The sequence below is a fragment of the Dromiciops gliroides genome, chromosome 5, assembly GCF_019393635.1.
Source record: "Dromiciops gliroides isolate mDroGli1 chromosome 5, mDroGli1.pri, whole genome shotgun sequence".
Classification (NCBI taxonomy): domain Eukaryota; kingdom Metazoa; phylum Chordata; class Mammalia; order Microbiotheria; family Microbiotheriidae; genus Dromiciops; species Dromiciops gliroides.
In genome coordinates, this window is record NC_057865.1 from 277,428,617 (window position 1) to 277,453,950 (window position 25,334).

The 25,334-nt window shown below is 39.4% G+C and overlaps 1 protein-coding gene across 2 annotated transcripts in view; it reads left to right on the forward strand.

Annotated features, from left to right (window-relative positions):
• Positions 1-5,182: 5,182 nt before the first annotated feature.
• Positions 5,183-25,334, forward strand: part of NR1H4 (nuclear receptor subfamily 1 group H member 4) — a 53,159-nt gene continuing 33,007 nt past the window's right edge. For both annotated transcript variants that reach the window (XM_043965216.1, XM_043965217.1), the window contains exons 1-2: positions 5,183-5,305; positions 14,471-14,833. In XM_043965216.1, the coding sequence (XP_043821151.1) occupies positions 5,200-5,305; positions 14,471-14,833 (469 nt within the window). In that variant the 5' untranslated portion in view covers positions 5,183-5,199. The remainder of the gene's footprint in view (positions 5,306-14,470; positions 14,834-25,334) is intronic.

Genomic DNA, 25,334 nt, shown 5'->3' on the forward strand with positions numbered 1-25,334 from the left:
ATGAAAAGACAAATATGTATGTGTTATAATTTGTTTAGTCATTCCTCAGTCTATGGGTATCTGTTTTTCAACAGTCATTGAATAATAGTCAATAAATGCATTTATTAAAAGTCTACTATATACTTGGTACTCTGGTAGATGGTGAAATAGTTCTGCCCTTAAGGAGATTATATTCTAATGGAGAAAACAACATGTCCATTGGTTTATTTTATTTAACTGTACTTCTTTCTTACAGGTGAAGGGGTCTATGAGGGAGGAGGAGTATGGTATTAAGAAATGAGAGCAATGTAAAAAAATCAGTAAGCATTTTTTAAGTCCTTTCAGGTAGTCAAGCTTTATTATTATTATTATTATTATTATTATTATTATCATTATTATTATTTTGGTGAGGCAATTAGGGTTAAGTCACTTGCCCAGGGTCACACAGCTAGTAAGTGTTAAGTGTCTGAGGCCGGATTTGAACTCAGGTACTCCTGAATCCAGGGTCAGTGCTCTATCCACTGCGCCACCTAGCTGCCCCTCCAACAGTATGTTCTTCTTTCTTTCTTAAAAAAACCCCAAAAAACAACACTGTCAAACTTAAAACACATGTCTTTTTTTTTTTTGCGGGCAATGGTTAAGTGACTTGCCCAAGGTCACACAGCTAGTAAGTGTCAAGTGTCTGAGGCTGGATTTGAGCTCAGGTCCTCCTGAATCCAGGGCTGGTACTTTATCCACTGCGCCACCTAGCTGCCCCCTGATGTGTATCTTGCTACTGGCTCTGGACCCAGAGGGCTCTTGAGGAGAGAGTGAGGTTGGTAACCTTGCACAGTTCTCCCTCACTTAAATCCAATTCACTGTAAGTCATTATACTATCCTAATGTCATAATCCTCTTTGAGAACAAAGGACAAACAACAGCAACATTCATGGACTTATGATAAAGAATGCTATCCATCCCCAGATAAAGAACAGATGCTGTCTGAATACCGATCAAAGCATATTATTTTTACTTTCTTCATCTTTCTTGAGTTTATTTGTCTTTGTTTTCTTTTACAACACAACTAATGTTTTGCAAGATTACACATGCATAACCTATATCAAATTGCTTGCCTTCTCAAATGAGACAGGGTGGGGAGGGAGGAAGGGAGAGAACTTGGAACTCAAAGATTTTGTTTTTTGTTTTTTGGGTTTTTTTTTAGTGAGGCAATTGGGGTTAAGTGACTTGCCCAGGGTCACACAGCTAGTAAGAGTTAAGTGTCTGAGGCCGGATTTGAACTCAGGTACTCCTGACTCCAGGGCCGGTGCTCTATCCACTGTACCACCTAGCTGCCCCAACTCAAAGTTTTAAAAACAAATGTTAAAATTGTATTGGGGAAAATAAAATAATAAATAAATTCCCAAAAAAGAAGAAATAGGTATTCACTGCACAGGTATAATAAGAATATTTGGTACATGTTTCCCCCAAGAATATGACACATTTTCCCATAAGCGCATACAGAATCCAGAGGGAAGTGGCTTCAAGAGTCCATGTGGCTAAGGGGTAATTTTCCTTCCTTTCATAGGGGTGCTCATGAAGTATCATCTTAGGCATGGTGTAGGGGACTAGCTACTTGACTCCTTGTAGAGTACTGAAGCTGCCTTTCTTTAATGGCCACTGTTACCAGTTACTGCTCTTCCGGGTAGCCTGCTAGGATGCTGATGAGACGTCCAAATCTGCTGACCTTCCAGAGTTCACAAAGCTCTTGTCTTGTCAATGGTGGTGTGCATGGCATCTTCTCCCTACCCCAAGTTTAAGAAATTCCCCCTCAGGGTCTTGGCTATTTGTACCAGTTTTTTTCCTTTTAAGTTGCCAGAATTTAATTTCTGAAATGGCTCGCTATTTTCTAAAAACATTAACAAGGATTTCCAGATGCCCAGATCTTGGACTTGGACTTCTTTTGATAATGATTCCAGTGTAGGTTTGAAATAAAAAGTAAGTGTCGGGGTGGCTAGGCAGCGCAGTGGATAAAGCACTGGCCCTGGAGTCAGGAGTACCTGAGTTCAAATCTGGCCTTAGACACTTGACACTTACTAGCTGTGTGACCCTGGGCAAGTCACTTAACCCCCATTGCACTGCAAAAAAAAAAAAGTAAGTGTCAGCAGTAACAAATGCCTTTTCCCAATCTTCATCACTCCAGTCTTAGTATTGTCTTGTTGATAAGCATTTTAATGGCAATGATTAGCAGTTGTTTTTTTAATTAGTCTTCACACTATTCTTCCAACTATGAGAAGCCAACCCTACAGTGTAAATAAATCAATAACAATGCCACTATTTGCTATGTCTCTCTGAAGGTCTTTGCTTGCTTTCTGAAGATTATTTAGATTTTAAAAAATCAATAGTTTATAAGTTTTTGTCCCCATTTTCATTTTAGACTCTGTTATCTTTTGAGTTTGGCATGATTGATCCTTGAAAGACTTACCTCACCCTCTCCAACAGCCACTGCAATATCTCTAATGGTCATGGAATTGTGGCCTTCAGAGCCACACTTTTGCACATTTTTTGGAGTGATATGTAATACTATACCATGTAGAAAGCACTTTGTAAATCTTAAAGTACTAGATAAATGATAGCTATTATTATTTTTAAAGGAGTAATTTTTAAAGAGAGCAATGGAGTATGTGTATGATAAAAAAAATCCCTACACTCAATTGACAGAGAATGAACCAATCATGAAAAAAACATATTACCATGATTTCTTCTTGTCAAGGTCATGTGTCCTAAGTCAGTCTAGGGTAAGTAGAACACAGGCAAGATCACTGTGATCACAAAATTAAATCATATTAAAATTATTGCTTTTTCCAAATAAATCACACATTTACTATAGTGATTACTCAAGAGCTTATTGACATTGGGAGGTATCAGTATCTTAATTACACAAGAAAGTGAGGAAATGTGGTATAATAGAAAAACCAACAGGCTTAGAGTCAGAAGATCAGGGATAGAATTCTAGCATGGATCATATGACCTTGGAAAAAGCCATTTCCTGTCTCTGGACTCCAGTTTCCTTATCTGTACATTGAGGGTCTTGGGTCAAATATTTTCTCAAATGCTTTCCAGCTCAAAAGTGGGATAATAAAGGGGAAAGCAAATGGCATTTGAAATCAAAGGACCTGGGTTTGAATCTTGGCTCTGCTACTTAGTTAGGCACTAAGTATTTTTTAAATCCCTCCCATGTGCCATGTCCTGTGTCACCTTGGGCAAATCATATAACCTCCCTAGACTGTCAAACAAAGGGGTTGGACTAGAGGGCCTCTGGTTCTTTTCAGCTCTGAATAAATGATCCTGTAGTTTATAGGCCTCAGTTTGTTCATTTGTAAAAATATAAGAGGCAAATAAGATGGCTTTTTAAGAGTCCTTGAAGCTGTAACATTTCTTCCATAAAAAAAACAAAAACCCTCACAACAAAAACCAACCCAGAACCCCCTAACCCCTTGAGAGTAGGGATAGATTTTGTTTAAAAAAATTTTTTAAACTGGACATGTTAAATTCTTTGACTATTATCAGAGGGTTGCAAATCTCAGGGAAAATAAAAGTATTTTGTCTTGCCTACCACAGTGCTTGGCACAAAGTGAGTGCTAAATAAATGTCCATTGGCTGACTATGCTGACTATTTAATCTGTGTCTTATTTTCCTGACCCAGATGAATCACTCCTCAGGAATTCACTAGAAAACCAAAAGAAAAATGCCCAGGTGCTTGTTTTCTAATAGAAAAGGTTCTGAAGGTACCATGTGACCTTGCATTATTTTGATCTGTGAAATGCTCTAATCCAGTGAATCCTAAGCATTTTTTGCTGTATCATGTCCCACCCCCACCTTGTTAGTCCCATGAAGCCTATGAATGCCTTCTTAGAGTCGTGTATTTAAATATACAAAACAAATTACTTATGATTACAGAGGAAACTAATTATATATTGAAATAGATTTACCAAACTATGTGTAGAAAAAAAAGTTTATGTACCCCAGGTTAAAAATCCCTGCTCCAGAATCAAATAGAAAGCCTTCCTTTGGGCATTTAGGTCTAGTCGTAGTGATAGCTGGTAATGGAGCAGATAGGATACTGTATCAAAAGTCAGAAAGATCTGAGTTTAAACCTAGACTCAGACATTTACGAACTGTGTGGTCCTGAGCAAGACATTTACCATCCGCCAGCCGCAGTGTCCTGATCTGTAACATGGGGATACTATCACATACCTTTCAGTCTTGATGTGGGAATAAAATGAGGTAATATTTGTTAAGTGTTTTATAAACTTTAAAACACTTTATTAGTGCAGATGCTTCTTCTTCTCCTTTTCTTCTTTTTTCTTCTTTCTTCTCCTTTTTTTTCTTCTTCCTTTCTCTTCTCCTATTATTATTATTAAATAAGAGGATACTTCAATAGATCAATGCTAACACTCTCTTTACTAATGAAGATTGTCATTCCCTCATGTCTCCCCATCCTGGGTGATTCTAATCTCTGTCTTGTTAAAGAGCTAGGGTGACCTTCCTCCAGATCATTCTTTCATTACATTTCATGGGTACCAGTGGATCAGCGATTACCCTGTGACCAGCCCATCTCTGGCTGATATCCCTCATCCCCTTGTGGGTAGGTCATAATAGAGTTAGGCTGGGAACTGCTTATACCTCCCACACATCTCTCTGTTTCCTTTGGGTCATGTGTAATTTGAAATCTTTGAGGACAGTGTTGCTCCAACTTCTGCAACCCTACTGTATGGTTGGAAGAGCATTTGTGTTAAGCTGACATAGCCCGTGTGAAAATGAAATATGATAAGAAAAGCCAACTTCTCTTCAATCAGTAACTCCAATTCTAACATAAGTCCAAGATTGTCATAAAATGACATCATCTGATATATTATATCTGCTAGGAAGAAAGAGAACACAGATCACATGGAGGGATTGACCGTATATCTTGTTTCTTTTATGACAAAGTGACCCAAGTCACCACATAGAAAACCCATCTCTGAAAATGTTTCACTTCTAGAAATTTGCCACCTGAGAGAAGAGTTTCTGGCTGGTGGGGCACTTTGGCACCAGAAGCATGCCTCACAAACAGTTACAAATTTTCTGCCCTGTAAGGAAGTTAATCAGTAAGCCACATAACCTCTGGCCTCTGTTACTTCTTACCAAGTCTCAAAGGAAGTCCCAGTTTTCAGTTTTTCAGTTGCTGTGAATAAGCTAAAGAATGGTAATGCAGTTTCAGGGTCTAGAAACCATAGTTCAAGACAGTCTCCAGGACAGCCCAAGTTCTTCTGGAATTGGGGAAATGCTGGGTCTGAAGACGGCAAAAGGTAGGATGCTGCCATGTGTCATCTGCCTTAAGTGGACTGAAGGCCATGACTTAAAAAAAAAGTTATAGCAGCAGATTGTCACTAACAACTCTTCAGCTTAGAATGACCTGTGTGACCTTGGTTACTTCATCTCCCCGAGTCTCAATATTCTCTCATCTATTAAGATGATGATTTTGGTCCAGATGATCTCTGGGGTCCTTTCTGTTATTGTTGTTGAGCCATTTCAGTCGTGTCTGACTCTTTGTGAACCCCTTTGGGGTTTTCTTGGCAAAGGTATAGGAGTGGTTTGCCATTTCCACCTCTAAATCTTATGAATCGTAGGTGGGAGAGAGTTCAGTATGGACATATCTCAGTCTGGTTGGCCCAATTCTTGCTTAAAAATTACCTTTTTTTTTTATTAAGAAACCTTAACCTTTTCCCCCCTTTCTGCACCCTTCCCCCACCCCACTGAACAACAGCAAAAGAAGAAAAGGAAAACCCTCATTACAAATATGACATAGGACTTTAGATAGATAAGGAGTTTCCCAACAGTTTACTAAATTGAATTTAGCCTCAACATTTTTAGTTGAATTTTATTTTATTTTTAGGTTCGCATTTTCTCTTTCCCACCTGCTCTCACCTCAAACACTGAGAAAGCAAGAAAAATGAAAGCCCTCTTACAAATATGTATAATCAAACAAAACAAATTCCAGCATTGGCCATGCCTAAAAGAAATGTCAGTTTGCATTCTCTATCAAGAGGTGGGTAGCACATTTCATCTTGAGTCCTCTGGAATTGTGGGTGGTTTTTCCAACACATATATTTTATCACCTGAAACCCGACCTATTGAATAATATGTCTTCCCCTCCATCCCCATTCCCCCAACCAGAGTTCAAAAGTAAATACTGGGGCAGCTAGGTGGCAAAATGGATAGAGCACCGGCCCTCGATTCAGGAGGACCTGAGTTCAAATCTGGCCTCAGACACTTAACACTTACTAGCTGTGTGACCCTGGGCAAGTCACTTCACCCCAATTGCCTCACTAAAAAACAAAATCTGGCCTCAGACACTTAACACTTAGTAGCTGTGTGACCCTGGGCAAGTCTCTTGACCCCAATTGCCTCACTAAAAAACAAAATCTGGCCTCAGACACTTAACACTTACTAGCTGTGTGACCCTGGGCAAGTCGCTTGACCCCAATTGCCCCACAAAAAAGGTAAATACTAGTGAGTTTTCTTATCCATGTGTGGATGCCTACCACAGTTTTGTCAGTCAATTAAACATTTATTAAACTGTGCCAATCACTGTATTGGATTCTGGAGATACAAGAAGCAAAGTAAACAGGACCTGTCCTCCAGGAGCTTACTGTCTAGCTTACAATCCTAGAGCAGGGCTCTCAGTCAGGTCAATGGCACTTTAAATATATTATAGTTGGTCATGTACCATAGGGTCCCCTGAGCAAGGGCATAGACTACATCTGTAGTATTAGGACAGAAATTAGGTTGCCATTCATTTGAAGATAAAATTTGAGGAGTAATCATTTTCCTTGGCAAAGAAAAATGTGAGGAAGTTTTATGCCAAAGATTTTTGTGGCAAAGCATTTTTATTCAACTTGATATCAATAGCAAATAACAGTATTATTTAGGATTGAAAATGGGTGAAAGGAGATGCTAATTCATGTAAGACTAGGGGATCTCACAAAAAATAGGAAGACCAAGTTTCTGATCAAGAAAAGCTCTCAGATATTGTACTTCAGGTTCCTGAATGAAATTTTAGCTACTTCTATTGAAAAGTCAAACTTTATGATGAAACAGGCTTCCCTCCTCTCTTTGGAAAGGAGGATGATAGGTACAAAATGTTGCCTAATCAGCAGACATGATCAATGAACTGGTTTTCATTCTTATAAGGGAAGGTTTGGGGTGAAGAGGATGAACTTAGTGTAAAAACAAAAGGCATCTGTAAAATGTAAATAATATTGTAAAAGTTAATTATAAAATTGTGATTTGAGAGTTGGAAAGGAAGAAAATTTTAAGGAATAAAACCTCTTAGTCTACATCTGAATAGAATAAGGATAGTCATCATCTTTTTTTTTTTTTGCACAAAAATCCCATCTTTTGTGCTTTGTATTCAATCCAATTTAACATTATGAAGCAGCTATTTTGTGGAATGCCTTGTTCTTAGAGCCAGAAATGTTTTAAAAAATCTGGAGCTATAATTTTACTAGCGGAGCCATCACCCAGTATGGAAAGTCTTTCTTTCAAGGTAGACCAGCAGAAGGTCTCCAACTTAGAATCCTAGAGAGTTGAGCTGGCAATGTAAATACAAAGATGAGACCACCTCCCCTAAAGTACTTAACGCTCTACTGAAGATATAACATGCACACAAATAAAAATAAGTAAAGTAGGAAATGAGCAGAAATAAAACAAATCAGGCAAAGTACTCTAGAAATATTTAAGGAGGGAGAGAAGGCCTTCAGCTGGTGTAGAGAGAATAAGGTTAGCTAGAGGAGGTGGTAATCAGAATCAAACTTGGATGGAATATTGTGAAAGGCAGAGATGAAGAGGGAGTGAGTACATTCCAGGCATGGGGGATGGGGTGATATAATGGAGAGAGGTTGAGTTGGATCTTGGACCTAGAGCTAGGCTCTTCTCTCAGGGTCTCACTTTCTTTAAATGTGAAATGAAGGAGTTGGCTTGTATGGTCCCTTCCAGCTCTCAGTCTGTGATTCTATGGTCCTATGTAGGGTGTGTGTGTGTGTGTGTGTGTGTGTGTGTGTGTGTGTGTATTTCTAAGATTCCTTTTAGCTCTGAATCCTGTGTGATTTTCTGTGACTGCATTGATAGGATCTGATGGCTCAAACTTTGGAAATGGTTGGGCGGACTGTTAAGCCAGGGGTAGCAAGGTGTGAAGGACACAACAAGAGGCTGGAAAGGAAAGTGTTGGAGCTAAATGAGGGAGGCCCATAAATGTCACAAGAACTCCAGTTCATCTTGAAGCTAGGAATAGCCTTGCAACAGAATCTCATTCCATTTCTACAAGATGGCACCCTCCAAAGTCCCATAGGAGTACCCAGGGAAAGGCCTCTGTTGTCTCCTACTGTCTAAGAGAGAGTCAAATTCTCCCACTCATTCATAACTCTCCAGAGAGATTCCATCAACGGACAGATTAATATGAATGATGCATTTGTTGTGATCAATTACTTGATAATTATTATGATAAAAGTGTTTGAGAAAAGACTGTTGAGGGGCAGCTAGGTGGTGCAGTGGATAGAGCACCGGCCCTGGAGTCAGGAGGACCTGAGTTCAAATACGGCCTCAGACACTTAACACTTACTAGTTGTGTGACCGCGGGCAAATCACTTAACCTCAATTGCCTCACAAAAAAAATGAAGAAAAGACTGTTGGGAGACTGGCACCCTTTTAGTTCTGTGGGCAAGAGTATGCATTGTACCTTCTATTTCTACATCCCTATCATTCATCCTAAGAACAAATCTGAGGTAAGAAAAGTAAGCATTAATTTTCTCTCTTCCTTCCCTCCCTCTTTCCTTCCTTCCTTTCCTTCTCTCCTTCCCTTTCTCTCCCTCTTTTTTTTTGGGGGGGGGCAATAGGGGTTAAGTGACTTGCCCAGGGTCACACAGCTAGTAAGTGTCAAGTGTTTGAGGCCGGATTTGAACTCAGGTACTCCTGAATCCAGGGCCGGTGCTTTATCCACTGCGCTACCTAGCTGCCCCCCACTGTGCCACCTAGCCACCCCCCCCCACTGCATCACCTAGCCACCCCTCTCTCCCTCTCTTTTTCTTTCCTTTTTCTCTTTTTCTTTCTCTCATTTTCTCTTTCTCTTTCCTTCTCTTTCTCTCTTTTCTCTTCCTTTCTTTCTCTCTTACTCTCACTTTTTCCCTCTTTCTTTCATTCCCTCAAAATGTAGTCACCTTTGGATCCAGTGATGGATCCCCTCTTCTTCTTCTTACTATCCTGTACCTCCATCATGGTGCCAAGCCCAGAACCATCTTGCAGACTTTATTTCTATAAAAACAAAGCCACAGGGCTGCTAGGTGGCACAGTAGATAAAACACCGGCCTTGAGTTCTAATCTGGCCTCAGACACTTGACACTTACTACCTGTGTGGCCCTGGGCAAGTCACTTAACCCTCATTGCCCTGCAAAAAATGCCAAAGAAAAACAAAACAAAACCACACAGCAGGGTTATAACTCATGAGAAGTGGCTACTTCTGTGCTTAAAAGCCCAGTTTAGACCAAATCAAAGGCAGCCAGGTGGTGTAGGGGATAGAAAGTTAGATGTAGAATCAGGAAGACCTTAGTGTGAATCCTGTCCCTGACATTTAATAGCTGTGTGACTGCAGGCAAGTCATTTAACCTTTGTAAACTTCAGTTTTTTTATCTGTAAAATGGAGATAATAATAGAACCTACTTCATAGGATTGTTCTCAGGATCAAATGAGACGATATTCAGAAAGTGCTTTGCAATGGGGCAGCTAGGTGGCTCAGTGGATAAAGCACTGGCCCTGGATTCGGGAGGACCTGAGTTCAAATCCGAACTCAGATACTTGACACTCACTAGCTGTGTAACCCTGGGCAAGTCACTTAATCCCCATTGCCCCACAAAAAAAAGAGAGAAAAGTGTACCACAGAAAGTGCTTTGTAAACCTCAAAGCACTATATGTTAGCTTTATTGTTATTATTGCTGTTGTTATTTCCTGTACTACTTCCATCGTCAATTGTTAGTACTTTCTGTCTCTGAAATTATTTTGCATGTATATATACTTTATATATGTAATATATAATTTGTTTATATTATGTATATAAAATATACCTTGTGCATTTTGTATTTACTTATCTGTGTCAAGGACTAGTGAATAGAGTTGGTCTTGACTCCAGAAAGACCTGGGTTCAAGTTGTCTCTCTAACACATATTTGCTGTGTAACTTTTGACAGATTGCTTCACCTCTCAGTGGTCTAGGTGGCGCTCTAAGATTGTAAACTGTGGGTGCCAACCTGCATTGCTACAGGGGTTTGATTCACTTGGGATTTCCCTTCACCAATGCAATCACAGGACCATCCCATCCCCCACAGGTACTAAGTGTCAGAGTCCAAATTTGAACCCAGCTCCTCATTTTCTGGAGCCAGTGCTCTCACCATGGTATCTTGCTGCCACATTGGGATCAGAAGAAAGCATTGATAGGAATTGTTCAAAGGCAAGAAGACCACCATGGGGTCGTGGAAGACACACTACATTAGGAACAGTTGGCAGCTCCCCCCTCTCCTTGATAGGCTGGGTTCCTTGTCGTGTAGTGCATAGGATGCTGAAAGTGGAGTCTAATTAGCTCACGTAGGCTCGAATCTCCCCTGACACTTCCTTCCGGGTGACTATACTGCTAGCCAGTCATTCTGGCCGAGCTTCAGTTTTCTCTTCTGTGAAATGGGGATAATCATCTCATGTACCAGACAGGTGGGAAGCTAGAATCCACTGTCTCATTGAAACCCTATTGGAGGGGCAGCTAGGTGGCGCAATGGATAAAGCACCAGCCCTGGACTCAGGAGGACCTGAGTTCAAATCTGACTTCAGAAACTTGACACGTACTAGCTGTATGACCCTGGGCAAGTCACTTAACCCCCATTTCCTCACAAAAAAAGAAAAAAAAGAAAAAAGAAATAATATTGGAAAGGGGTAAAGGATCCAGCCCTGGCCCTCAGATTTCACTGAACCCATGGAGCCCAACTCAAGGCAAGACCTTCCAGATACCCTAAGCTGGCTGACCTTCCAGATACCCTAAGCTGGCTTGTTTCCTTGAGTCCTGATATGTGCTCCCCACCTTCTTCTGCTGCTGCTGTTACTGCCCTTATGCCTTGGCGTTCATTTCCAGAACTTGCTTCCCTTTTCTTTTCTTATTAAACATATTACACATTCTATACCACCAGCATGCGCTTCCTTGTAAAGCTAAAACACACAGACATAAAATATCAGGCTAAGGGGACCAGATGAGCAACTAGAGACATTTGCTCAGTTTCAGATGAGGAGCTCCTTAAGCTCTTTTGTCTAGGTGCATTTCCTCCATGGCTCCAGAGGCCTGAGTGTCTAGCCCAGTCCTATTTCCCCAGACAAGAACAGTTGTTGTTCTTCAGTCATTGCAGTTGTGTCCGACACTTCATGACCCATTTGGAGTTTTCTTGGCAAAGATACTGTAGTGATTTGCCACATCCTTCTCCAGCTCATTTTACCAATGAGGAAACTGAGGCAAACAGAGTTAAGTGACTTGCCTAGGATCATACAGCTAGTAAGTGTCTGAGGCTGGATTTGAACTCAGAAAGATGAGTCTCCCTGATTTCAAGCCTGGCTCCCTATCCCACTGCAGGACAAAAACAAAATCTTCTATCAATGTAGATAAGCCGTTACTTGGAAATTTGTTGGTTTAGAGTTGCCTGGGGGTACTGACAGGTAGGCAGCTTGCCTAGCATGTCTGCCACATTCACTACTCAATGTTTCCTCTTGTTTAAGAGTAAGGATAGTTACAATGATTGGGGGCCAGGGGCAGCTGGGTGGCACAGTGGATAAAGCACTGGCCCTGGATTCAGAAGGACCTGAGTACAAATTCGGCCTCAGACACTTGATACTTACTAGCTGTGTGACCTTGAGCAAGTCACTTAACCCTCATTGCCCTGCAAAAAAACCAAATCAAACAAAAACAAAAACAATGATTGGGGGCCAAAGGAATATTTGAAGTAAAACCAGAAGTTGGTTATGAAAAAAACAAACAAACAGAGCAATTATTTATAAGAGGAGGGATGGAATTCAGGAAAATGATTTCTTCTCTTCTTTTCTGATATGATCATTGGACTATAGATTTAAAGCTGGAAGAGACCATAGAGACTTTCAAGGCCTACCTTTTATTTGTTGTTTTTACAGATAAGAAAACACAGGAAGCACTAAGGGGTTAAATAATTTCCCCAGGGTTATACAGCCAGTATGTATAAGAAGCAGGACTTCCTGCTTCTGAGATTCATGTTGTGTTCAGAAGTCTGGAATTATTATTGACATTATTTTGTCTTATTTTATTTTATTTTTTATTTTTTGGAGGCAATTAGGGTAAAGTGGCTTACTTGCCCAGGCTCAAACAGCTAGTAAGTGTCTGAGACTGAATTTGAACTGAGGTTCTCCTGACTCCAGGGCCAGTGCTCTATCCACTGCACCACCTAGCTGCTCCCATTGACATTATTTTAAACTCTACCATCTTTTGATAGATACCATCGCAAAGAAATACAATTATAGGGAGAAATCAGCTAAAAAGCATTTAATTTTGCTCCTTTTATCTTCTAATTGCTCCCTCCCCCATCCCATCCCTCATTGGGAATTTTTTTTAAAAGCAAAACCTTTGTATATGTATAGCCAAACAAAACAAATTCTTGCATGGGGATGGTGTGCTTTGAAAGGTGAATGTTTAATTTATTATATACTTTAAAAGAAAAGAATGCTGAACATAATAGAGACTTGAAGTTTCATGGATAATCTGCTGTTCTATTAGGCTTAAGAATTGTCCCCCCTCTTTTGGGGGGGATACCTGCTAAATTCAGAATAAAAGAACATTAGAATGAAAGCAAAAGTGACCCATGACAGAGCCTGAGGCACGAGTTGGTTCCAGAATTTGCTTTTTGAAATTTCAGTTAATTTCCATTTTTCTTTTTTAAATTAATTAATTAATTTAATTTTTCTCAATTACATGTAAAGATATTTTTGAGTTCTAAATTTTCCTCCCACCCTCCTTTTTCCTCCCCCCTCCTGAAACCAGTAAGCAATTTGATATAGGTTATACATTACAAACATATTTCCACATTAATAAAAACAAAAGGAATTTCCATTCTTTTCAGTTGAATTTCTGTTTATGAAATCTGAAAGACTCTATGCTGGGCTACATAAGATATGATGATAAAAATCAGAAATGTTCCTTGGGCTTGAGCACCTTACCTTTTCCTTGGGTGAATAACATTTAAACAGAAAAGTTACTATTTCTATTAATTAATATAGTTGGCATTTATATAGCACTTTACAATTTGCAAAGCATTTTATAAATATTATCTCATTTTTATCCTTATAATAACCCTTAGAGGTAGAGGATATAATTATTCCCATTTATATTATATCACATCATCATATATTTCCCAGCAGTCTTAGTGCCATTTAAAACTCTAATAGCTTAAAACTGCAGCAAGATTCTTTTGGAACACTCTCTTGGTATGTATGTATGTATGTATGCACACATGCATATGTGCATGCATGCATGCATGCATGTATCTCTCTATCATCTCCCTCCCTCTCTCCTTCTCTCCCATCCTTCTTCTTTCCATGTCTGCCCTTCTTTCTCTTTTATATATCTTTGTATATAGTGTGTCACCTACTACATGAGACCTTTCTCAATCTCATGCACCACTAACACCTTCTCTACTTGACAACATGTTGAAATGGATCAAGAACTAGATGCGAAGTCCAAAGAGCTGAGTTCAAACCATAGTTCTGCTATTTTCTACCTGTATAACCTTTCTTTCTATCCCCAGTGCTTAGCACCATACCTGGCATATTTGTTATTTAGTCATTCAATTGTATCCAACTCTCTACAAACCCAAAGACTTGTTCATAGGGTTTTCTTGGCAGAGATACTAGAGTGGTTTGCCATTTCCTTCTCCAGTGTGTCCCCATTTCACAGATGATGAATTGAGACCTACCGAATCAAAATTATTGCCCAGATACATGACTAACCAATACCAGAACAACTCTTCCACACTGCCTCTCATAGCTCAGAGAAAACTTAAAACTTTTCACCTGGGTTTTTAAAATCTCCTCCATAAGATGGGGATAATAATAACACTTGCCTCTCAGAACTCTTATATATAAAGTCCTTGACAAATCTTAAATTGCTACATAAAAGCTCATGGTTATTATCATCACCACCACCACTACCACCACCATCACCATCATTCCTGCCTATTTATTTCTTCAACTGGTTGGTAGAATTCAAAGCAATTAATGTTCCAAAGTCCTGTGACATGTGTCTTTGAAATGAAAATGTTTTAATAACCAGATAATGTAAAATAGTGCTCATCCTGTTGTTCAGTAAGTAAAGGATTCATTTTCAATGTCACTTGTGATTAATTTTATATTTGTTGCTGTTCCCTCATTCAGGTGTTCTTCCAGAGCAAGCAGGACACTTGGGACCTGATGCTGATGTGTTACCCTATACACAATATGGAAACATCCAATTTTCCCAAGTTCAGCCGCAAATTTCTTCCTCATCCTATTATCCCAACCTGGGCTTCTACCCCCAACAGCCCGAGGAATGGTACTCCCCTGGAATGTATGAACTCAGGCGAGTGCCCTCAGAGACTGTCTACACGAGGGAGTCCGAGATTGTGGACATCCCGATAACTAAGAAACCCCGGATGGTCTCGTCTACAGGGAGAATGAAAGGGGAAGAGTTGTGTGTTGTTTGTGGAGATAAAGCTTCTGGATACCATTATAATGCACTGACTTGTGAGGGCTGCAAAGGTAAGGATATTTTGGTCAGCAATTTTCCCCCATTGAGATTTCATGGTGTTAGTCTTGCTAGAACACTTTCCAGCTAATTTTCTCCCCTTTCCTCCACTCCTTCCTTCTCCTTCATCATACAGCCCCTGTGGTGATGAGAATGGCCTGTTGTGAACCCATAGAAGACATCTCTGGGATACTTTATGTATAGAGAATTCTTTTTCCTACTTAAGGCTCACTAACACAGGACAAAGAAAGCATCTGTGGCAGTGTTATATACAAATGAAGGAGTACTTACCAGTAAGGGTTGTAGGGGTTTTTTGAGAGAAAAGATATATATAAAAGATACATAAAAATTGGACATTTTGGGGTTTATGGTTGTTAATATATATATAATATATATAATATATGCATGTGTGTATGTATATATAAATATATGTATGTCTGTATGTATATATACACATATGTGTGTATATGTATATATGTGTATATCTATCTATCTATATAAAATATTCATTCCTGCCTATAGTCTAGTCCAGGGTAGCTAAATGTTACCATGGATAGAGTGCTGGGCTTGGAGTCAGGAAGACTCATTTTCCTGAGTTCAAATCTACCCTTGACACTTTCTAGCTTTGTGACTCTAGCCAAACCACTTCTGTTTGCCTCAGTTTCCTCATCTATAAAATGAGCCAGAGAAGGAAATGGCAAACCACTGTTGTATCTTTTCCAAGAAAACCCCAAATGGGGTCAGGAAGAGTCAGACATGACTGAAAAGTGACTGAACAACAATATTCCAGTTTAACAGATCTAGCCAATGCACGGACCCTGCCTGGCAGCACGTGTAGTGTTTTTTTTTTTTTAATTTTTTTTTTTTAATTTTTGCAGGGCAATGGGGGTTAAGTGACTTGCCCAGGGTCACACAGCTAGTAAGTGTCTGAGGCCTTATTTGAACTCAGGTACTCCTGAATCCAGGGCCGGTGCTTTATCCACTGCTCCACCTAGCTGCCCCCAACGTGTAGTGTTTAACACCATCCCTGCAATTAAGGGAGGATTATAAATTTCCTCAATTTTTCTATGGGGCCAAGCTTGGCCATGATCATTACACAGTGCTCTGATTCTTTCTAAGCCCCTAATTGTAGTCATTGAACTCACCTTATTTTAAGAATAGAAAGATCTCAAAGCTTTATTCTCAATAAATGTAACACTCCTTTCACACTCCAGTGCATCTGTGATCTCACCATCAGTGGTGTGGATTGTAACCCACCCATACCTTTTCATCCTGTGTAATTTTTTTCTCTTTTTTCAGAGATGCTCCATAGAGGGTCTTCTTGGCATGCTAGAGATCTTCCACTAGGCCTTTTAATATTCCATTTGTACCAGTTCAAAACCTGGGATGTCCATCTCTCCCTCAAAGCAAATGTAATTTTTATCCCATTTCTTATTTGTACATGGTTCTTTGCATGTTGTCTCCCCCATTGGACTGTAACCTCCTTGAGGGCAGGTATTGGATTTTGCCTTTCTTTACATTCTCATTGCTTAGCACAGTGACTGGCATGGTAGACACTGATTTAATATGTATACTCCAAGGCCAGCTTCACCTAGCTTTATATCATAATCTTGACAGTAATTATTCTTTATCCTTTCATTCCCCTCCCCACCAATACAGATTGTATATGCTGAACTCTTGTTATTCAAATCCTTTCTACTGTGCTAGAACACGTTAGGGGTTTGGCTCCTTTTCTATAGCCTTTGAAACCAAAGGGTCCTTTCTAAAAGCCAGATAGCATTTATGTAGCAAAAGGCTTTACAGTGTTATCTCATCTGATTCTTACAATAACCCTGGGTGATAGGTACTATTATTATCCCCATTTTACAGGTAAGGAAACTGGGGCAGAGAGAGGTTCAATGATTTATCCAGGGTCACACAAACTAGTAAGTGTCTGAGGGAGGATTTGAACTCAGGTCTTCTTGATTCCAGGCCTAGGACTCTTTTTACTCCATCATCTAGTTGCCTTTTTGCTTACCTCATTGTGGTATTGAACCATTTCTAGTACAAAGGTTGTTGTTTGTCCTTTGTTCTAGAAGAGGACCATCACATCTGGGTGATGTAATGACTTGCACTGAATTGGATTTAAGTGAGGGAGGGCTGTGCAAAGTCACCAACCTCATTCTCTCCTCCAGAGCCTTTTGGGTCCAGTGGCAAGATATACATCAGGACTACTGGAGCTGGCCTGGATATTTAAGGCAATGTGGGTTAATTGACCTGCCTAGGGTCATACAGCTAGTAAGTGTCCGAGGTTAGATTTGAACTCAGGTCTCTTGGCTCCAAGGCCAGTGCTTTATCCACTGTGCCACCTAGCTGCCCCACCAGTACAAAGGACACTGACCCTGGATTCATATCCTGGGTTAAAATATGACCTCTGGCACTTACTCCCTTTGTGTCCTTGGGCAAGTCACTACTGAATTTCTTGAGGCCTCAGTTTCCTATTTTGTAAAATGAGTAAAATGAACCAGGTGACCTCAGAAGATCCTTTTAATTTTATATCTATGATTCTTTTTTCCTTCCTTCCTTCCTTTCTTCCTTCCTTCCTTCCTTCCTTCCTTCCTTCCTTCCTTCCTTCCTTCCTTCCTTCCTTCCTTCCTTCCTTCCTTTCTTTCTTTCTTTCTTTCTTTCTTTCTTTCTTTCTTTCTTTCTTTCTTTCTTTCTTTCTTTCTTTCTTTCTTTCCTTCCTTCCTTCCTTCCTTCCTTCCTTCCTTCCTTCCTTCCTTCCTTCCTTCCTTCCTTCCTTCCTTCCTTCCTTCCTTCCTTCCTTTTCTCTCTCTCTCTCTCTCTCTCTCTCTCTCTCTCTCTTTCTTTCTTTTGTGAGGCGATTGGGGTTAAGTGACTTGTCCAGGGTCACACAGCTAGTAAGTGTCAAGTGTCTGAGGTTGGATTTGAACTCAGGTCCTCCAGACTCCAGGGCCAGTGCTCTATCCACTGCACCACCTAGCTGCCCCTAGATCTATGATTCTATGAAGATATTAATCTTCTAAAATCTTTGTGCATTTCCTGAACACACACCACTGAATTTGTCCTAGCAATAATACTGAAAGTGATCTGCAAGATAGTCTGAGAAAGTTTGCTGGGGACCTTAGTGGAAATTAAACCAAGGTTTGGGAGTAGGGGTGGGCAGTGTGGTCCTCTGGTCAAGTGAGTCTGTCTACATTTTTCTTTGAGTGAGGATAAGTGGGTGCTGATGCAAGGGAAGTTTTCTTAGTGTACTTCCTGCCTCTCCTAGTAAAACTCACTGTGGAGACACTCTACTCACTTTCAGTGTATAATAAGGATCTTTTCTTCTGAAAATTGAAGGGGTTAAATTAGATTATCTCTAAGCTTTCTTCTAGCTCTAAAATATTATACTTATTAATCAGTAATTTGTTAAGTTCTGTTGTTGAACCAAGGCTGACTTTTTTATGATCCCATTTGGGTTTTTCGTGGCAAAGATACTAGACTGGTTTGCCATTTCCTCCTCCAATTAAGCACCTACTATGTGTCTATGTCTGTGGTGTTTATTTATCTTTTAATCTTCAAGTTCATTTCTTCAATAAATATATAATGTAGCTATGTTTATATAGATGTATTTGCACACATGATTATATACACATACGCATATAAACAGAGAACATCCTCTTAAGGGACACATGAATGTATTCTGCTGTTCTTGCCCCTGAGAACCTTCCAATCCTTTTTTGTTTCTTTTAAACTCATGCAGACAAGTATTTATTGTTGTAGCGAATCAGCAAACAGTCAGGGATATAAGTGACCACAGTCCAATCCAGGTGAGAGGTAACCAAATAATTTTATATGGACTCCAAATAAGGAGAAGTCCCCAATCTTCTTGAGTATATAAGACTGATACACATGAAACATTTTTTAAAAATACAATTTATCATCTATGATTAATTGCCAAAAAGAAAGTAGAAAGGGTTGTAAGGTTCCTTCGACTCCCAAATCCTACAATTTATTAGTTAATGGATAAAGGACTTATTAAATGTCAATTATTTGGCACATGTTGAATTAGATGTTAGTGGTAAAAATACAAAAATGATAAAATGCTTGCTCTCAATGAAGTTCTATTCTATTAAGAGAGGCAACATGTACATATAAGTAAATCTATATAAAATAAATAGAAGATAATTTGGGAGGAAGAAGGGTATCGGGAAAGGTCTCATGTAGAAAGTGATGTTTGAGCTGAGCTTTGAAGGACATTGGGAATTCTAGAAGGCAAAGGCAGGGATGGAATCTGTTCTGAGAACAGTTTATAGAAAGGCAGAGGTGAGAAATAGAAGGTTGTATAGGAGGGGATGAAAGTAGGCCAGTTTAACTGTTCCTTAGGAGCTGCAAAGGGGAGCAATGCTTTTTTGTTGTCAAGTCATTTCACTTGTGCCCTATTCTTCATGACCCCATTTGGGGGTTTTCTTGGCAGAGATCCTGGAGCAGTTTACCATTTCTTTTTATAGCTCATTTGATAGATGAGGAAACTGAGGCAAAGAGGGTTAAGGGACTCGCCCTGGGTCATACAGCTAGGAAGTGTCAGAAGTCAGTTTTGAATTCAGGAAGATGAGTCTTCCTGACCTTAGGCTAGCACTCTATCCATTTTGCCCCCTAGCTGTCCCTATAATAATGCTTTATGAGGTAGGAAAGACAGGTTGGAATCAGGTTGTAAAGGGTTTTAAATGACACTCATGAGTTTCTATTCTATCCCAAGAACAAGAGGGAGTCACTAGAGTTTATCAAACAGGGTCCTGACATGATCAGTCCTGTGCTTTGGGTCTTTCGGTCAGCTGTAGGAAGCATTGTTTGGACAGGGGAAAGGCTTGATGCCGGAGATCCTGCTCTTGGTGAACTTTGAGTATGATATCACAGTGTGTGGACAGTTTCCCAGAGAAAACAAATCTGAACTCAGTTATCTAGGAAAGCTTAATGGGGGGGGGGGGTATCATGTGACCTAGATTAAACTCCTGGCTCTGATGCCCGCTAGTTGTGGAAGTGTGGTGTAGTCAAGGGCAGGCTTTGGAGCCAGGAAGATGTGAGTTCTGTTGCTGAATCATACAGGCTGTATGCTTGCAGGTGCCCCGGGCAATACTAGAAAATTCTAAGTTACATGGAAGTGTCTGATCTTTATATGTAGAGGGATTTTCCACACTGAGAGTAATTCACTATGGTTAAATCAGTTTTATCCCCTATTCCCCCGCTGAATAATGATGCAAACAACCAACCTCACAAGGTAGTTACAGTGCTTTGTATGTGTTAAGTCGCTTTAGAAATGGTCATTATTAAAATCAGAACTGTTTGACAATGTCATACATCTTATATCACTTCTCTAAGGCTGAAGATATCAAGATGTAGGAGAATCATTTTTATACATTAATGATGTATGTTTCAATTATAGTCATTTTTCAGGTTCATTCATTAGCGGCAGATAAAGCTCTCGGCCTGGATTCAGAAAGACTTGAGTCCAAATCTGACCTCAAATGCTAAATGTGTGATCCTGGGCAAGTCAGTTAACCCTCATTGCCCCCACCCACCCCAAAGGAATAAATAGCTGACATAGAAAAATAATAAAGGACCATAATTAGGACCAATGCTAAGTAAATATTGTTTGAAAACACCAATGAACAAGTCATATCTGGAAAATATGTGACTTTATTTTAGAAGGTGTTTTTGAACTAGTATCTGCATAAAATTTTTAAAAAGAAAATTGATTTATCAAGATACTTTTAGAGTACTTAATCCGGGCCTCCATTAAGAGAATGGGAGGGGAACCTAACGTTTGGGGTGAGGAGCTTCCTCTTGCTGTAAAGGTATTACAAGGTTACCTTTGGAACGTGAGCTAAATCTGTTGGACAATCCTCACTCTTTCCACGTGACCTCTCACCTAATTTTCTGGTTATATATCTCTCTGATGTGTCCTTTACTTTGTTTTTCTTGTACCATCCCCTCAATTCATTCATCTATCCAACAAAGATGTATTAAGTGCCTACTGTGTGCCAGGAGTGCTGCTGTCTGCTGGGGATAGATACTCTCTATCCATAAGGAGATTACAAAGTCCTGGGGAGCAAAGATTCTTTCATTCTCTGCTTTTGTATCTTCCATGACTACCATAGCACCTGACACATAGTAGGTTCTTTTTTCCCCTTCATTAATCATATTGTGAAAGAAGACTCAGACTACAAGGGGAAAACCTCAAAAAAGAAAAAAAAACAGCCCAAAAGTATAAACAGTATGGTTCAATCTGCATTCAGAATCCACAGTTCTTTTTTTCTGGATGTGGAGAACATTTTTTATCCTGAGTTCTTTGAAATTGTTTTGGATCATTGCCCTGCTGAGAAGAGCCAACTCACATAGTAGGTTCTTAAGATATCTGTATCTTCAGAGAGTAACACAATGCTTGACACATAGTATGTGCTTAACAAATGCCTGCAGGTGGACCTCTCAGGTCCTTAAATAATATGGGCTTCTGGTCCTACTAGATGTAAAATTAATTTGATTCCATGAAACCTCATGTATACCTAGGCTAGGAGTCATCAAATGTGTATTGAAAGTTCATGCTTAAAAATAAGAGTTTACTTGGTTCCTCTTTGTTTTTATGTCACTATTATTTGTAAAAACCATAAACTTAACCTTCCCTGCCACCCCATTTTGGAATTGAACCCTCTCTTGTCACAAAGAAAAACAGAGCACTACAGTGAGCATATCTGACAATGTATACAACATTCTGCCTGAGCAGTCCTCCTTCTGTGTGCTAAAAGGAAGGCGCTGTGTTTATTCTTTGGAACCATTATTGACTTTTCATCGATGCAGAGCTCAAGCTTGCTTGCTTTAGTGAACTCATTTACATTGCTATCAATTTAGTTCTCCTCGTTCTCCTTACATAATTATGTTTCAGTTCACACAAATCCTCCCAAGTTTCTCTTAATTCCTCATATTTAATATTTATTACAGTGTGTTGTCCCATTACATTTATTTATTATAATTGGTTCAGCCATTCCCCAGTTGATGGGCACATATTGGTGTCCATTTCTTTGCAACAATAAAATAAACTACTAAATTCTATGTTGTCGTTGCTTTAAGCCATAGAGGAAATGAAAAGTCTTTAATGACTCCCCCTCTTCTGGATTGAATTTTGGTAATTTTCTTTCCTTACTGACCTCAATATCAGCTTTTTTCATATTAGAAGCACATTAATTCCCCATCTCCACCCCCATTAATAGTTTCTCTGAGTGTTTGTAGCAATGACAGTTGAAGAATTTTATAGATTTAATTTTTTTAAGTAATAACTGCAAAATTCAGGCAACAATGACTGCCAACATCTATTTATTTGGCAGTCCATTAAGTCAATAATTCCATCTTCCCTCCTCTACCCCCCTGGTTATTATCTGTGCAGGGAATGGAAACCTGCCGACACCCAATTGAATATGGATTCAGCTTTCAGATGTCAACCCAAAAGTCATATCTGCAAATGGCTGAAAATTTTTGTAAGGAACTGAATTTCAGAATAGGTCAGTGTCAGTCAAATCCCTTTGGATGCCAGAGCCATTCACAGTCATCAGTAGGGAACATTGTAGCATTTTTAAAAGGCATTTTTCAAGGAACAAATCGGTGATTATATTGACCCTCTGGTCTTTATGGTCACATTTTTTTATTATGAGTGGGCATCCACTGTCATGGTTTAGAGATTTGTTTAAAAAAAGAAATATCCCCTTAAAAAGAACATTTACTTATACAAAGTAAAACACCAAAAGAAGAGTGCTTATAAAACCACAAATCTATTTTCTATACTTCTTGCTTTCTATATATATATAATATTGATATTATATGTGTGCATGTATCTATGTATGTATACATATACTTATGTATATATCTTATCTATCTGTCTATCAATAAACAATTCAACTTGTTACTTTCAAAACTGTCCTGGTTGTCTGTCCTTCCTTCTGAACTATTCTCTGAGGGTGTGTGTATATGTATATACACACATGTACACATACACACATATATACCTATATACACAATACATATACATATATGTATATAAGTATGCACACATGTTATATATACATATATATTTCAGCGGTACTTTTTCTTTTCTTGGCAGTACTATTGTTTTTCCCTCCCACAGTTTTCTAATTCCTTCTCCCAATTAAAAACGGGAGAAAAAAATTGTGGCAAGAAAAGCATAGTCAAATCCATACAGTGGCCAAGTCCAAAAATGTATATTTCCTTCATCACCTCTCTTCAGGAAAGTGGGCAATATTCTTTACCATACACCTTTTGTCAATGTGGTTGGTCATTGTTTTGATCCAAGTTTGGGGGTCTTTTGAAGTTTTTCTTCACACTGCTGTGTCATTGATGGATATCAATTCAGGAGGGTCTCTACACACTGTCTACAGCAATAATCCATTTTTCATTTCATAGGTTAGGTCAGTAATCAGATGTCAGTGCTACGTTAATTAATAATTAGTAATGATAATAATCACAACTAACCTTTATGAGAGGCAGTGTGATAAAGTACTTTGAGCCTACATTAGTTAGCCTCAGGGGCTTCAAAAGATCAGGGTTTGAGTCCACAACACATAATGGCTGTGGGATCCTGGGCAAGTCACTTTAATCAATATGGGCATCTCTCCAACAAGAGAAAGTGCTGATTTTATTGATAGAAGGAGTTTCTTCTACCAGGATATGACAACTTTATTATGAAAAGCCAGGGACAGACAAAGAAACTTAGTCATATTGTGACCTTGGAACTCAGAGATGTTTAAGAATCATGGCAATCTTGTTATTGAATTATAGTGCTGCAAAGTAGTGGTGTAGTGGACAGAGGCCTGGGTGTGGAGTCAGGAAGACTAGAGTTCAAATCTGGCCTCAGACACTTAATGACTGGGTTACCCTGGACAATTCATTTAACCCTGTTTGCTTCAATTTTCTCATCTGTAAAATGATCTGGAGAAGGAAATGGAAAACCACCCAAGTATCTTTGCCAAGAAAATCCCAAAAAGGGGTCACGAAGAGTTGAACATGACTGAAATAACTAAACATATTATTAGTATCCAATATGTTAAATCTGAATCATATTTGTTGAGGCCATAGAATTAAATGGAGACATAGTGAATAGGCAGCTGGTCTTGAAGTCTAGAAGCCCTGAGTTCAAGTTCTGCCTCTGATACACATAGGCTATGAGACCCTGGTCTCATACACAGTAGGTGGAAACCTGCATATGTAGAGGTAGTTCTTTCACCCAGGAGTTCTTGAAAAAATGAAATCACAGGTCCAGTTACTATATAATTAAGTACATCCTTTTTTTTACCTACCAAGCCTTAAATGTTGAGGATATGAGTATCAGCTTGGTATAGCAGATTAAAAGCTATGTTTGACACAAAGAAGACTTTAGTTCATGCCTCATCTCTGATGGACACTGGCCATGTGACCCTGGCCAAATTTTTTGCTAAATAACAAGGAGTCAAGAAAACCATTGAGATCAATGCAACAGAATCATACAAGCCTAGTAGCTTTCCATGATACTTTGATGACCATACCAGAAAACTGCCAACTAAAGAACTCTGCTGTTCTACTAAAACCAACTAGCAATGAGAAAATTGTCCTCTTGGGAGAGAAGGAGGCATTATGGTACATTGAAAGGAGCCCCTGACTCTGAAGTGAGAAAAACTGAGTTCAAATCTTAGCTTGGTCATTTATAAGCTGTGTGACCTTGGACAAGTCACTGAACTTCTCTTGCCTTGAGTTTCCTCATCTATGAAATGAGCTGGAGAAGGAAATGGAAAACCATTATCTTTGCCAAGAAAACCCCAACTGGGGTCATAAAGAGTAGGACACAACTGAAACAACTCAACAACAACAAAAATGAAGAGTTTGGATTAGATTGTGTTTGAGGTCCCTCCCAGTTCTCCCCCTATAACCATCCTGGGCCTCATTTTAATCACCTTGTGAGTAAAGTAGGAATCATTTCATTCTTTGCACAGACAACCTTCACTCCCCGACACATAGTAGGTCCTTAAGAAATAGAAATTGATTAATCCATACAATAAGGGGGTTGAATCAGATGGTTTCTAAGGTTTCTTCCAGGTTGTCAAATTAGTCAGTAAGTTTTTAATGAGTAACTGTTAGTGTACTCAGTTCTGTGGAGGTATGGGGCTTAGAATAAACAAGGAGATGAGTCTTGCCCTCAGGGAATTATAAGTGATACAAGGACACTCTCAAGGTCTCCCCAAAGAACTTTAGAAATCAATTGGTTACATGGGAGACTCTGGTAAAGGACTGCCCAGCATGGCAGGCCACCATCAAAGATGATGCTGTAAGATCAATTTACATTCATAGACCTCATAACAACCCTAGGAAGCAGGTATAAGTACTGACCTCATTGTATTGATGAGGAAACTGAGGCAGAGGTTAAATTACTTGTCTAGGACCACACAGCTAGTAGATGACTTAGGCAGGATCCGAACTCAGGTCTTTCTGCTGCGA